Source organism: Garra rufa, chromosome 24 (genome assembly GCF_049309525.1).
Source record: "Garra rufa chromosome 24, GarRuf1.0, whole genome shotgun sequence".
NCBI classification, from domain to species: domain Eukaryota; kingdom Metazoa; phylum Chordata; class Actinopteri; order Cypriniformes; family Cyprinidae; genus Garra; species Garra rufa.
The window spans coordinates 15323640-15340018 of NC_133384.1; the positions used below are offsets into that span (position 1 = coordinate 15323640).

Here is a 16379-nt window from a genome sequence, read left to right on the forward strand (position 1 = left end):
TTATTCTTTCTTTTTCTACTCTTTTTCTCACTCTGTAAATGTTGTGTAGCGTAAAGCTGAGCTGTCTATGATAAAAATCAATTCTGCCTGGAAAAAGAAGTAATTTGGTCTGACAAAACGAGCCCAAAATAAGCAAGCTGCCTCAAAAAACCTTCTTCTGTTTTTCCTTTTTCTGTTTGTCCAACACTGTGTGGACAACACTGATTATGTTTGTCTAACCAATGGTAGATAGGAAACCTGTTTGACATAATTACATGCAACAGTGCCTGTATACCTTTTCAGCAGTCTTGGTTCACATTAGGGTTAACAATATACTTGTAGACACGATTAACCAGTAGAAATTTGTCACTTGGCAGAGAATTTCAACTAATGTCCCTATCGCGGTTAGGCACATGTGAAGCTGCTGTGCTATGTGGTTATAAAAACCTATTGTTTGCATGCATTTTTAAGCATTGCAGTTTAAAAACAAGTGTTTTAAGCCGTTAAAATGCAATAAGAAGCGAAAGAGAACTCTTTCACTGTTTGCACATGCGGTCTGAGAAACTAAGAGTTGTGCGTACATGAACATGGTGTTTATAGAGTGCTGTAGTATTGAAGTGAGTTATTTTTGCCAATTTATAGGCCTTTAACGGTTAAACACACACTTATATGTGTCAAAATGCCCATCTTTGCAAGTATCCTTGTAAACACTGTGATTTTAGGTCTTAAGTGAAAGCAAACAGCTGAGAAAGAAAACACACGTGTAACAGTATATTGGATCCAGGCAGGTCTTAAAGTGATAGCAGTCTAATATTCCTGCTGTCTGTCTTTCACGTTTTTCGATAAACCAAAAGGAAGAAAATCTCTCACTGCTCCTGACTAAATCGGTTTTGTTAATTTAATAGGAAGAAATATATATTTTATTTACACAGTAAAGAATGTGCATACATTTGATTAATTTGATTAATTTATACAATGTATGTATCACAGGTGTGTGTTGAAGGAGGCACACGAAGACGAAATGCAATGACAAATCTTTAATAATATCCACAACAGGTAAATCCACACAAGAAGGGAAGGAAAACACACACAGGTTACATTGGTGTGTGTTTTTCTTCCCTTGTAACCTCGAGATCAGACCATGAACACTGAACTGAAACCAACAAATAAAGACACTATAATGATACAAGGGTAGGTGATGGTGATTAACTAATAATGACTTAACTGGGATAGGAACAGGAAAATAACCAAATATGGGCAACAGAGGGAGAAATCAACATGAACAGTCCAAAGGGGTGTGACAACAGGCACATGAGGGAAAAAATAACAACACAGCAGTCCAAACGGTGTGGCAGTATGTAACATTTCTTAATTATTTGTTCTGCTGTACTGTAGTTTGTTTGATTGCTTGTAATCAGTTTCTTACTCTTATTAAATTACTGAATGTTTACTTAAGTTTGTCTTCAGTGAGCTTGAGTTTTTTTAGGCTAGTATTAGCTTTATTATATATTCACTGATGGCAAGAATTATGAAAATTCTATAGTATCAAAAAGGCCTTATTTAAAGCAAAAATAACCATATTTTGATATAAAATTAGCACTGCCTATCCCAAATCTTCCATAATATTTGTCCTATAATGTTTTCCACAGGCATTTTTAAAAGGTGTTTGTTTAGAAGTTATAAGCCATAAACCAAACAAAATAGCTATGTAGTGAATAGCAAAATTATAAAAAAAATACTTGAAAAATATATAAAAAGACAAAAGTATAAGACCGTATACTTGACAGCTCAGTTAACTATTTTCATGATCGCACAAATTTACTAAAATAAAATTAAATTTTCACAAATTAATTTAATTGTAGTTCATTTTGAAATTCGATTTAGTGGATACATGGTGTGTTATAAAACTTGACTGCATTCAATGTGAAAATATCAGTAGATAACTGATCACTAGAGGTCAAACTATATGTGTTTTTCAGGACTGATATCGGTTATTACAGATCAAGTAGACCGATGACCGATACTTTGAACCAATATATTTGCCTGATGTAAAAATTAAAAGTATTGAATTTTTTTTACACCAGACAAATAATTGGCTCTGCTAAAAAGTAGCATTTAAATGCATTTAAATTAGTTGTGTCAAATGATTAATCATGATTAATTGCATCCAAAATAAAAGTTTTTGTTTATATAATATACAGTATGTGTGTGTTGTGTATGTTTATTATGTATGTATAAATGCATACACCTGCATGCATATATTAAAGATTTTTTATATATATACATATATATATATATATATTGCAAATATTTATATATAATATCAACTATATGAATAATAAATATATACATGTAAATATTTAAAAAATATATACTGTATGTGTGTATTTATATATACATTATAATACACACACATTTATGTGAACTAAATCTTTTATTTTGGATGCAAATAATCACGATTAATTGTTTGACAGCACTATTTTAAATTATTTTATCTGCAAATTAGTTTTGAAAATGACCGATACCAATAACTATAAAAATGCTCAACATCAGCCAGGCTGATCGGACGACTCTTACTTATTACTAGACAGATGTAGCATTTCTAGTTAGCGCATTAACTTTGACAGCCCTCAAATGTTAAAAGTAAACTACTTAAATTGAAAATAGAACAAAAAATATACACACTAATTACATTAAAAGAAATTAAACTAAACCCGAAATACTGAAATGACAAACTGACAATAAAACTGTAAAAACGAATTAAACTTTCCCACGTTTGCCACTCTGTTTGGTGAGTCAAAAAAGTCACGCTCCAGCTTTAAATTAGTTTCTCTGCACCATGCACATATTTTGATATGAGGGATTTCCTGTGAATATAAAGAGGCTTCCCTCATTCAAACTGCATGAGGCTCTAAGGCAAAGATCTATGAGCAAGCTGTTGTTCGTACATTTGGGAACACACGCGCGCATGCTACACACTCCAAGCATGTAATTTTCTCTCTTTGTGCCTTTGCATGCTGTTTGAAAGCCTTAACAGAGCACTGACAAACACAAATGACTCTCCCTCACTTGCCTGTGAGGTAAAATCAAGGCATTACCACAGTGTTCCCAGACCACAGTGAGTGTCAGAGCTCTTATAATCCACACCCAGTGCAGGAAACAGCCGATGCCTTCTATATTACCACAATCTTCCTGCTCTTTCCATCATGAGCCTGTATCATAAATTAAGTGGGTGGAGGCAGGCTGAAATTGAATCAGCCATGATTCCCATATAGGTGGAGGAAATGTCCAACAAAACAGATGACACTGCGTCTGTGATAAAAACAACACGCACTGCAGGACGTCCAAAACGGTTATGCTAACAACTCTATGTCTCACATCCGTGTACTTTTGTCATACTTTATGGGATGTATTTATGATACGCCATCTCAGATGTGAAATACAATCCTCATCTGAGCTGAGCTCTATGCTGGATACTCCTTGTAAATGATCAGTGATTGAATTTCATCTGCGTTCCCCCAGCCAATGGATGACTTAGAGTGCACTGTACGCCCATAGATACAGGCACGCATTAGATGCTACACGGGACATACAACCATCGGTTCTCTCTGCATTGTGAGCAAGTACAATGAATGATCAAATGAATGTAATTGGATAGATATAGCATTGTGTGAGATGAAAGGAACACGGCCTTCGTACATATACAAACAATAGCACTCAAAAATTCTGCAAGCACTAAATTGAACATTTTATGCATGATATATTCATAAGTTTTAATGTGGCTTACATGGTCACTGTGACTCAACAAGCAGAGCTGCTCTTGCACACATTGCATATGACAGCTAACTGCCAACTGGTGCCAACTGTCTCTGATCCATAACGGCAAAACAAGCTCTTCCACCACAGACGAAACCTATGCAGTATCAAAACTTATCGCATTTTGTATCCACTGTACAAAAAGTTCTTTCCCTGCTACTGAAATTAGTATTACACCCAATTTGGCAACAACATGTTTGCACAGCATTTTTCCGTTAGGCATAAATATGATCAATTTAGATCTTTCTGTTACCGCCGGAACAACAAATAATAATATTCAGACACAAATGCTCTGTTCCAAAACTTAGCGAGACGCTGTTGTTGCACAATTTTAACCAAAAGCATTGCTTGAAGAAGGCAATCCCACAATACACTGCATTAAACTTAAAATATCTAAGATAAACATATTACAAACATATTATAAATGAATAATAATAAAATATGTCCTGACAGCTCTAAATCATAAATCATTACTAGAGCTTTATCAAAGTGTATTTAGGTAATGATACTGTTTAGAAGACATTTTACTCTCTCTCTCATTAATAAGAGTGTTATTTTTTATTTTAAAAAATTATTAACAGTATAAAAAAAAAGAATATTTTACAAAAATGTTGTGAGACAATATTTTGTGCTTATTAAGGTGCAATTGCATTAGCAAAATTTCACTGAAATTTCACTAGGAGAGTGGTTCATTGTCAGTTGTAAATAGCATTGCGATATATAAAACACAGCTCACACTAAAGACACTTTCAAACCAAGCAGTTTTTTGTTTTTCAGTGTGAATCCTGTTGCAAAATCTTATATATATATATCTTATAATCTTATATCTTGTACAGTAAGGAAATCTTTTAATCGCATGGAATTCTATTGAAATTACTGGATTTTGCACCTTTATTGTGCGTTTAGCTTAGCAACATGCTAATGTTAACGATTCTAATGTCAAAATAGTCTCCTGTCCAAACCTGCCTTTGAAGTTTTGGTCAGTAGTGGGGTTCCATTCTCAGAAGGCTGCTGTCCTAGTAGTGAACGAAATAGCTACTATGTTTGGTAACAGAATAAAATAGAAAGGGTATTGTGGTGTTTGGTTAGCAACATGCTAACAACAAAAATTGTCAGGCTGGTCTTAGCTGGTCAGGCTGGGAAACCACCAGCTAAAACCAGCTCTGACAAGCCAACAAGCCTAGGCTGGTTTTAGCTGTTATTTTCTGCAGGGTTCTATGTTTGTGAACAATACAAAACAAAAAAAGGTATTGGGCTGTTAGCTTAGCAACATGCAATCATCAAACTCTATGGCTGAATTTCTTCTGAAGTTCAGCTAATGTAAAGTGTTCCAAATAGGTAATTTATGAGTTTTACAACAGTTAGGATGCTGTCTTAGAAGCGAGGAACCTGTAGCTCACTAGGTTTTGGAACAGAGCTACTCTGACACAACCAAATGAACTGATGAAACAGAACACACATTAAAGTTGAACTGCATTTCATCATTAATAAAGAAGGACTTGTGTTGTTACATGAAAATGGCTATTGGCAAACTGCCAAACACCACTTGAGGCCCAGACTGTCACGCTGTGTACCACGGCACCTTACCTTAGCAGCAACTGAGGAACTTGGCTTCTCCAAAAGATCCCAAAGTTTCTTCCTCTTGTCTGGACAGCAGGTGTTATCAAATTCCCCCTCTCCTTCCCTTTCTCTCAAAGTCTCTGCCTCTCTCCTCAGCTCCTCGTTCATCTGCTCTTTCTTCTGATGGTAGCGAGCCTGGCAGCACGACTCCAAGTAGATTTCATCGATGCCCCAGTAATCAAGCTCTTGCCCAAAAGACAGAGCGCACATTTCCTCCATCATGTGCAGCTTTCCAGTTCTGTAAAAATTCAAGATGGACGTGAACGCACCAGGGTGTCTGTCAAAGAAGTACTCGTTCTCATTCAGACAGTAGTCGTCGCACACCTCCATTAGAGAGTCATGGGTGTTACAGTCTCTGAGCTTGCCTAATCTAGTTCTGGGAAGCCGGTCCAAGGTCCGCCATAAGACCTCATGGTTGAGGCCGCCGACGTTGAGACGAACCCTCCTGGAGCGGGCCTTTGTCCGGATGATCTCGATAGGCTCGGGTGGAAGCGAAGACGCAGATCTGCCTCCAGGTTTCGGAACCCCAAGTCCAGACTTCTCTGCCATTGTGCACGAGGAGATGGGCGGCTCTTGCCAGGAAGAGGTGTGAAGATAAAAATCAACCAGAGGATAACTGGAAATAGATGATTATGTTGGGTCCTCCTTAGACGAGTCCCTCCATGGCTGTGAAGTTAGACAAAAGAGAGAAGATGCTGGAATATCTGAGGTATGTGGGTGTCTGAAATCTTTTCTTCTGTTTTTTTTTTTTCAAATGGTTCTTTTTTTAATTATTTTAATAATGTGTCACTCATTGTCATGCATTACAAGATGTTACAGTCCATAACAATACAATAATTTCTGTAAAAGCTGTCTTAAATTGCTGAAAATCATGCTTTCTTGTTGTCGGAATTGGTAATTGATTTTTTTCCATAATGTCTCATTGTATAATCAAACTATTCTACTGTGCTTTTCTTTTGGTAATATTTCATTCATTTTATTTTTAAAAGCCCTAAATAGTCATTTCGGACCCTGGACCACAAAACCAGTCTTAAAAACATGGGTAAATTTATAGCAATAGCCAAAAAAATCATTCTATGAAATAAAATGATTGATTTTTCTTTTATGCAAAAGAAAAGATCATGTTCCATGAACATATTTTGTAAATTTCCTACAGTAAATATATCAAAACTTTATTTTTATTAGTAGTATGCATTGCTAAGAACTTCATTTGGACAAGGTGATTTTCTTAATATTTAGATTTTTTTTTTTGCACCCTCAGATTCCAGGTTTTCATCAATGAAAAGCTTATTTATTCAGCTATATATATATATATATATATATAGCTGAATAAATAAGCTTTTCATTGATGTATGATTTGTTAGAATAGAAGAATATTTACAACTATTTAAAAAAAAAACTGGAATCTGAGGGTGCAAAAAAAAAAAAATCTAAATATTAAGAAAATCAGAATTTTTCACTGATCACATGTTGCGTTATTTCAACGTCTTTTAATCATGATTTCATTAGTGCCATATGCTCTAGCATTTATGCTAGCAAGAGGAGTTTTTGGCCAAAAATACATAAAATTGTCAATTCTGTTACCGTCAAACTCTGTTACCAAAGTAGAGTAACATTGCTGACAATGCGGTAACAGAATTGACAGTCCGCCACAATTTAGTTAATTCTATTACTTAAAAGGTCAACTCTGTTTATACAACTCTGTTAACTATTTCCACAAAAAAACAAAATTGTTTAAAATCTCATAAACATTATTGATGTGTTTTTGCACTCTTATAATATTTAACAAATTTTGTTTTGTTTTTACTGAATATTGTATAATACATTTTCAGGTGAAAAATATTTGCTTCAAATGGACAGTTCTGTGAAGACAGGTATTTTTTTGTCTAATGAAACAAGAAGGGTTTGTGCTTTTATGATTTATTGTTATTTCTACACATTGCCTAATTTGTCTGTAACAAAGTTGACAAACAATACCCTAAAGACATAATTTTTCATTAAAAGTAATAAAGGAAAAAACGTTGGCAATTTTGGCGAGCACTGAATTATTCAAATGAAATATGTTTATAATACTAGATAGATACTGTTAGTGAACAGTTTTTTTCTTAACTTTCTAAAATGCCAAATGTATCTCCAATTATAGAACCACTCATATGTTCAGAGCACCTGTTGTTTTCACCTTTTCCATGCAGTGCAAAATATTCCAGTTTAAAATTATTTAGAAATTAGGAATATGTCAGATTGTACTGTAAGTGTTTTGCAAAGTACATCTGAAAGCACAACTACAGTAAATGCCAGCATTAGATCCGATTTACATATCACCAGCCAACCGTGCCCTTTATGTAAAGAAGAAGCTCTGGAATACTTCACCAAAGCTAAGCTTAGAGAATCGTGGCACATCTTGTTTAAACTAAGAAGAATTAGTAATTAACACAAGCATTATCTCTTTGCCACATTCAATATTCATCATTGGCCTTCTATCATTTCAAGGTTACGTTCAGAAGTCTAATGTAAGCTGATATGTGAGCGGTTATAAAGGATGTCAGAACGTGCTCCTTTTTCTTTCTTATATTTAAAAAAGCATCAGGTACTCCTTATGACTTTATGCATTTTTTGATATTAACAACACTAAAAAGTGCAATATCAAATGTTTTCTTTCTACCTGATCCCTAAAAATGACAATTATTGGTGTAATCTTGTAGTGATTCGGGACATACTGAAAAAATAACTAATAAAAGTAACTAATAGAAATATTTTACAATAAAAGGTTACAAATCGTTTGTATTTAGTTCTAAATGCACATGTGCTTTAACAAAAGATGCAACAGTTTTAGTTACCCAAACAGTCTTTCCCTTTCATAATAATGAGATTATCTTGTTTTTTTTAGAAGTCAATATATCAAGGCAATAAAGTAATACATATCCCCAAAAATATCAACGTTTACAACTTGTGTGGCCATCTGCATCGCTGTGTTTCTCCCATTAAGAGCTGTCAAACGCATCAGCGTCTATTAAAACCGTTCTACTGTATGCGATTGCCTTTAACTTTGTAGCCTTGCTATTAAAGATGAACCTGCTTTCACTTCATCTCAGCTGTTCCACTCAAACAAGTGACGTCCAGGCATCACGACTTGCCATAACAATGTTTATGCAACAAACTCTATTTCTTACCTTCCTGAAGTGAACCACCGTTTGCATATACAAACCGCTGTGTGCGCAAACGGGAGAAAAAGACGCCTGCGGGTTTCCTGTAAGGTTCCTAGCTCTCAACGGAGGCTTCAGTTATGACCGGACATGTGTTCCACATTTTGTTGAACGTGAAAATAGTGAGGAGATCTCCCAGAACAGCGGGACTAAAAGAGCTCCCCTTGTCTTGCTAAGAGCGCTACCTCCATCGATGGCTTGATACGGTGAGTCGGGATGTCTGCAGATGTCGGACGCGTAAAAGCGGAGGGCGCGCGCACTGTGTGTGGAGCTGCAGAGTGACACTGAGCGCGCGTGTGTGTGTGTGTGTGTGTGTGTGTCTGTATGTGTGTGTGTGCGTGTGCGTGTGCGTGTGGACGGAATGGATCGTCTGAAGCACGAGCTGCATCACAGCCTAGAGGTGAAACCTAATTGGATTGGTCTGTACATCAGCAAGGGCAGCAGCAGATCAACTTCAGCAGGAACTCTCTCTCTCTCTTTCTCCCTATCTCTCAAGAGTTCAATGGTCCACCACAAGCATGCAAGGTGAGATATCAGATTTGCCGTATTTAGGCTTAAAATAGCCTCATAAAATATAGTTGTAGTGCTCATAGTGTTACTGTAGATATTATCTATGTTTAAGTTCTGTACAGTACATTTATGAATATACAGATAATAATAAATCTATTTTGACCACCTGTAAAATGTCTATCCATTGATTAAGTGAAAATAATCTTATTCAATTATATGATATACATTCTATTTAACTACACATGTATTACAATAAATAAATATTAACCACACTGTAATAAATAAATAAATAATTACATAAATAAAAAAATAAAACTGTCTGCTATGATAATATTTACTGCTTTACTCACTATAAGTAATACAAGAAACCATAATACAGGTTTATATATATATATATATATATATATATATATATATATATATATATATATATATATATATATATATCAATAATAGTAATATTTAATAATATGATAATTATATTATAATATAATATTTTATAATTATAATATTATATTATATTAATCATCTTTGTTCATTTATATGTAAAATGATATTTTATTTTATTGATATTTTAGCCTAACCCCAACCCTAACCCTAATGATATTTTAATTATATTATAATATAGTTGTATAAAATAATAATAAATTAAAATGTATATTATTTGTTTATATATATATATATATATATATATATATATATACATACATACATATAAACATTTTTATAATACCATAATAAAATAATAATTTAATAATATGATAATTATAAAAAATAATTTATGCTCTTTCTAATATATATATATAAACATTTTTACATATATACAATTTTTATATTATATTATATTATATTATATTATTATAATAACATAATAATAGTAACAATTTAATAATGATAATTACGTTGTAATATAAATCATTTTTATAATAATAATAATAAATTAAAATTTATATTATTGGTTAATTTATATGCAAAATAACACAATAGTAATATTTAATAATATGATAATTATATTATAATATAATAGATTTTATAATTATAAAATTATGTTATTATTAACATTTTTATAATACCATAATAAAATGATAATTTAATAATATGATAAATTTATGTTCCTTCTAATATATATATATAAACATTTTTACATATATACAATTTTTATATTATATTATATTATATTATATTATTATAATAACATAATAAAAATAACTATTTAATAATGGTAATTACATTGTAATATAAATTGTTTTTATAATAATAATACAATTAACATGTATATTATTGGTTTATTTATATGTAAACCAATAATATACATGTTAATTTTATTAATTTTATTATATATATATATATATATATATTAGTGGTGGGCCGTTATCGGCGTTAACGTGCTGCGTTAACGTGAAACTTTTATCGCGCGATAAAAAAAATATCGCCGTTAATCTATTCTCAAATTTGGGTTGGGAGCTGGGTCTAAACTACGCAAGCTATGATGACTTTCACCTTGATAGTTTAACGCGGATGTATACCGAAGACTGTAGAATATGGTCGCGCGTTTAAGTCTCCTCCGCCAAAACACAGACGGGATCGCGTCGTCCTCCATTCATAAAAACCGAATCTACTATAGCGAAATGCCACGTAAATTCGTCGTTTTTTGGATTCATAAATCAAATGTTGGTCAGTCACTTAATTCAAATCGCGATATGGACTAGTGTATGTGAAAACTGAAATGCAAAAAGACCGTTTTAATGTGAATCCGATATGTTCCGTTTGCCTAGCTGTATGTATGCATTGCGGAGACGAGCTTTTACTACACGCATACTGAAACACACGTGACGCTCCCGGTAATTTTTGGCATTTTCATCTCACATGAACAGATAAACTCAATCTCCCAAACTGCTGTGAGTGTCACTTTTACCGTTTCATTTGAGAAAACTAGCATCATATCATACTGTATGACACAGAAACTTCACGGCAACCTGTCAAAATAAAAGTACGGTGTAACATGTAATGGGCTGGGTAGGTGTTGACGTTAAAAAAAAAAAAACACAATCTAATAGGGAGAAAAAATAATTTCATTGTTAGTTAGTTAGTAAACACAAGTACATCTAATTGAACATAATTTATTTTCATCAACAAATTATCATAGAACAGCTTTATGAGCTTTATGATCCATTCTCAAAGACTTTAAGTCATTATTTGGGTAGCACACATATTCTGAATGCCTTCAGCAGAATTCAAATTAGCCATTTTAATCTAGATTAATCTAGATTAATTCCAAGATTTAATCTAGATTAATCTAGATTAAAAACATTAATCTATGCCCACCCCTATATATATATATATATGGAGATATATAAATAACATTAAAACAAATATGATGGAACAGGGATATACAAGGAATGCGTCTTTTTTTTGTCAATTTTAAGGTGATTTATATATTTATTAAAAACAACTTATATTTAACACTAAAATTATACATATTAATTTAAATATAATATTAATTATTATTTACGGAGAACAGTAATTCAATAACTTCTAAAAACATTTAAATTATATTTGACAGTACAATGATATTTTAAAATGACAGTTTTAAAATATAATGTAATTTTTTACTGTATACAGTGGCTTTATTGAATTAATCTTTTTTTTACTGTATTCTGTTTTCAGTAAAATATATATTTGTCATTCTGTAATAACATAATAATATAATAATAATAATAATAAAAATAAAAATAATAATGTGATAACATAATAATTATATTATAATATAAATAGATGTTATAATAATAATAATAATAATAATAATTATACAATTATATTATATGAATAATTCTTTGTTTATTTATAGGTAAAATTATTTAGAATTTATACTCTTCATAAAAAAATACAATATAATTATAATTATTTGTAATATTATTTATAAGCATTTTAAACAAATGTGATGGGGAATGCTTCTTTCTTTGTAAATTATCATTCATGTAAAAAAAAACATCTTTAAAAGTGTACATATTAATTTAAATATAATATTATTTATTACTTACATAGAATATTTTTATAAGCTAATTCAAATGTTTACTTCTAAAAGCATTTAAATGTTTTTGTTTAAATAAAATTATATTTAAAAAGTTTTATTGTATACAGTGACTGTAGTAACTGTATTCTATTTCCATTAAAATCCATATTTGTTGCTTTCTGTTACGTGAGTCCTGAGTTCAAATCCTGCCTCTAGGACCTTTTTCCAGTCCTACCTCCTCCTCCCCCCCCCTCTCTCTCTCCCTCTCCCACTTTTCCATAATCCATAATATTTTCATTATTTTTCAAAAATATATTTTAAAATTTAAATCCCTTGCAGCCTTAACATTATTAAAAAGCTACAGTTCATAGTCTTAAGTAACACACTGTACATTTTTACATGCTAGACAAAGAAAGACAGATAATAATGAAGAAATCCATACTGATAATCACCAGGTGTGACTTGAAACCTCAATGTCGTAAAGTAAGCTTCAATGGACACCAACAGTGTCAGCTGTGCTGAAGCCAGTGTCAACAAAATACACTAGGCCTATATATTGACTTTTTTTTTATGACTGGCAGCAGTCAATATGTGATATGTGACTTGGCACTGGGCCATATATGTACTGCAGTACTACTGTAGCAGATATTTTACAGCGTATAAGAAAGCACTTTTCCATGTAGTGGTGGCAGTGGGTCCTTGCTTTTATTCCGTTTGCCTTGGGGAGCCATGTGTATGGCATGAAGTGTGATTTAAAATTTATAACAATACGTGAGGATATGTAGTCACAGCAATTATTAGATATGAAGCAGCTGTATTGGGTTTCAGGCGGTGTTGAATGACCTGCCTGCGTCTGTGCTATTAAAGTTCCCTCCATAACAGTAATTAAGCCTCTAAAACTGCATCTGCTTTGTCTTTTAAATAGGTCCAAGTGAAAAAAAAGATGAAAGGATGCAATAGTTTGGAGACCATCCATCCATCCATACGCATGAGGTGTCACAGGACTACAGGAGACACAATGGTTGAGGAACAAATGGTGCGTGCTATAAATATATTCTATGAGTATCAAAGGGGCCCTAGTTTGATTTCAATAGACATTATACTCCAGCTCACTGGCGTTGGGTCGTGAATGATACTTGAAAGGAAATAAAGGGTGACATTTACATACAGTATACATTTATTTTCGGATGTCTGAGTAGCACGGCCAAAAACAATTAACAAAGTCATAAATCAAAGACGTTGCATTGTGTTTTACCAGTATGTTAGATAAATGTCTTTCACCCAAATGTTATAACATATATTATTATAAAAATTCATGCCACTTTTCCATGGTTTAGAGAAATGTGGTTGAAATTTTCTTATTTTCTTCTGACCACTGCGTTTTTGTACAGCCAAACAGTGTTGTGTTTGTGATTGATGTTCTGCTATGAGCCATAATGTGAGGGTGAAGGACAAGGTGGAAAAAATAGATGAAATAGTGACAAAGCAATAGACACAATTTAATAAGGAGTTGTAATCTACTGCCACTGCAGTTCAATGGGAATATGCTAGTCAGCCGCCTACATCAGTGCACCCTAACAAGTAAACATCTTACAGCTATGCCTGTCCATTTTTAACCACAGAAATGGGACCAGCTCATACAGGTTTCTCTAAGTATCAAAACATTTGCTTAACCATTATATTTATACCCTTTTATAGTCACAGAATGAGACCAGTTTACAGTATATTAGTTTCTGTATATACAGTAGTAATATTTCTCAACATAGTTCACCCAGAAATGATCAAATAGGTCATTAATTACTCACCCTCATGTTGTTCCAAATCCATAAGACCATTATTCATATTCAGAAGACAAGTTAAGGTATTTTTGATGAAATCCAAGAGCTTTCTGACCCTTCATAGACAGCAACCGACACGTTCAAGGCCCAGAAAGGTAGTAAGGGCATTGTTAAAATAGTCCATGTGACATCAGTGGTTCAACCTTAATTTTATGAAGCTATGAGAATGCTTTTTGTGCCCAAAGAAAACAAAAAAACGACTTTAACCAACAATTTCTTCGCTTCCATGTCAGTCTTCAACACACAGTCATGAGAGTACCACAAAATGGCCTTACTGTCTTTCTGGGCTTTCAACGTTTCAGTTGCGTTGCTGTCTAAACATGGTCAGAAAGCTCTTGGAATTCATCAAAAATATCTTAATTTGTGTTCCAAAGATGAACAAAGGTCTTACGGGTTTGTAACGACATTAGGGTGAGTAATTCATGACAGAATTTTCATTTTGGGGTGAACTAACCTTTTAATCAAGTATTAAAATAGATGTTTTTATACGCTTCAACTAAAACCATATATGTGACCCTGGACCACAAAACCAGTCATAAGGTTAAATTTGACAAAAGATTTATACATCATATGAAAGCTCAATAAATAAGCTTTCTATTGATGTATGGTTTGTTAGGATAGGACATTATTTGGCTGAGATACATCTATTTGAAATCAGAAATCTGAGGATGCAAAAAAATCAAAAAGACTGAGAAAATCACCTTTAAAGTTGTCCAAATTAGGTTCTTAACAATGAATATTACAAATCAAAAATTACATTTTGATATGTTTACAGAAGGGATTTTACAAAAAATCTTCATGGAACATGAACTTTACTTAATTTCTTAATGATTTTTGGCATAAAATAAAAATTTTGACCCATACAATGTATTTTTGGCTATTGCTACAAATATACCCCAGCGACTTAAGACTGGTTTTGTGGTCCAGGGTCACATATGTACATAATTATAATTATTTATTAGAATTTTTTGTACAATATTATGATTTATTTTTAATTTTTCAAAATTCAATAGTTGAATTTATAAAAAGACCCTGTTCAAAAGTTTACGTACGCTCTTAATAATAAAGGTGATGCCATAGAAGAGTGGTTCCCAACCACGTTCCTGGAGGCCCCCCAACCCTGCATGATTTCCATGTCTCCTTAATCAAACACACCTGATCAGACCAGATCATCAGCTCATTAGTAGAGACTCCAAGACCTGAAATGGGTGTGTCAGACAAAGGAGAGATGCAAGATGTGCAGTGTTATAGGGGGCCTCCAGGAACGTGGTTGGGAACCACTGCCATAGAAGAACCATTTTTGGTTCCCCAAAGAACCTTTCAGTAAACAGTTCCTAAAAGAAGCATTCTGAAGAACATTTAAAAAAATCTAAAGAACCTTGTTTTGACTATAAAACCTTTTCTTAATTTGAAAGCTTCCATGGATGTTCAAGGTTCTTCATAGAACCATTGATGCCAATGAAGAACCTTTATTTTTAAGAGTGTACACTTGATTCTTAATACTGTGTTTTTACCTGAATGATCCAGAGCTGTGTTGTTGTTTTTTTGTTTAGTGATAGTTGTTTATGAGTCCCTTGTTTGTCCTGAACAGTTAAACTGCCCGCTGTTTTTCAGAAAAATCCTTCAGGTCCCACAATTCTTTGGTTTTTCAGCATTTTTGTGTATTTGAATGCTTTCCAACAATGACTGTATGATTGTGAGATCCATCTTATCACACTAAGGACAACTGAGTGACTCAAATGCAACTATTACAGAAGGTTCAAACCCTCACCTAATGCTTCAGAAGGAAACCCAATGCATTAAGGTGTGAAAACTTTTTGAATTTGAAGATCAGGGTAAATTTAACTTATTTTGTCTTCTGGGAAACATGTAACTATCTTCTGTAGCTTCCGAAGGGCAGTACTAAATGAAAACAATATCATATTTAGGCAAAATAAGAAAAATTTACACATCTTCATTCTGTTCAAAAGTTTTAACCCCCGGCTCTTAATGCATCTTATTCCTTCTGAAGCATCAGTGAGTGTTAGAACCTTCTGCAATAGTTGCATATGAGTCCCTCTTTTGTCCTCAGTGTGAAAAGATGGATCTCAAAAGCATACAGTCATTGTTGGAAAGGGTTCAAATACACAAAAAATAATGAGAATAATGTGTGTAAACTTTTGACTTCAACTCTATATATAAATCCCAATCCTAAAGCTCAGTGTGTCTACAGTGCCACGTGTTGACATTGGTATTACCAGTGTAAATAAGGCAGGCTGATTTTCTGTTGTCTAGAGGCACTCTGGGCCTTTGTGAACGATGATTAAATGATACCGAGCTTGTGCATCTTTAATTATAAACTTTCTGCCAACATTGTGTCAAAGCACTCGGCGTTACCAAGACTACAAAACATTTTGGGAA

General features: G+C 33.0%; 1 protein-coding gene across 1 annotated transcript in view; it reads right to left on the reverse strand.

Annotated features, from left to right (window-relative positions):
• Positions 1 to 5964, reverse strand: part of LOC141300437 (potassium voltage-gated channel subfamily B member 2-like) — a 130877-nt gene extending 124913 nt beyond the window's left edge. Inside the window, exon 1 of the mRNA XM_073830715.1 lies at positions 5383 to 5964. Within this exon, the coding sequence (XP_073686816.1) occupies positions 5383 to 5964 (582 nt within the window). The remainder of the gene's footprint in view (positions 1 to 5382) is intronic.
• Between the last annotated feature and the right edge of the window lie 10415 nt (positions 5965 to 16379).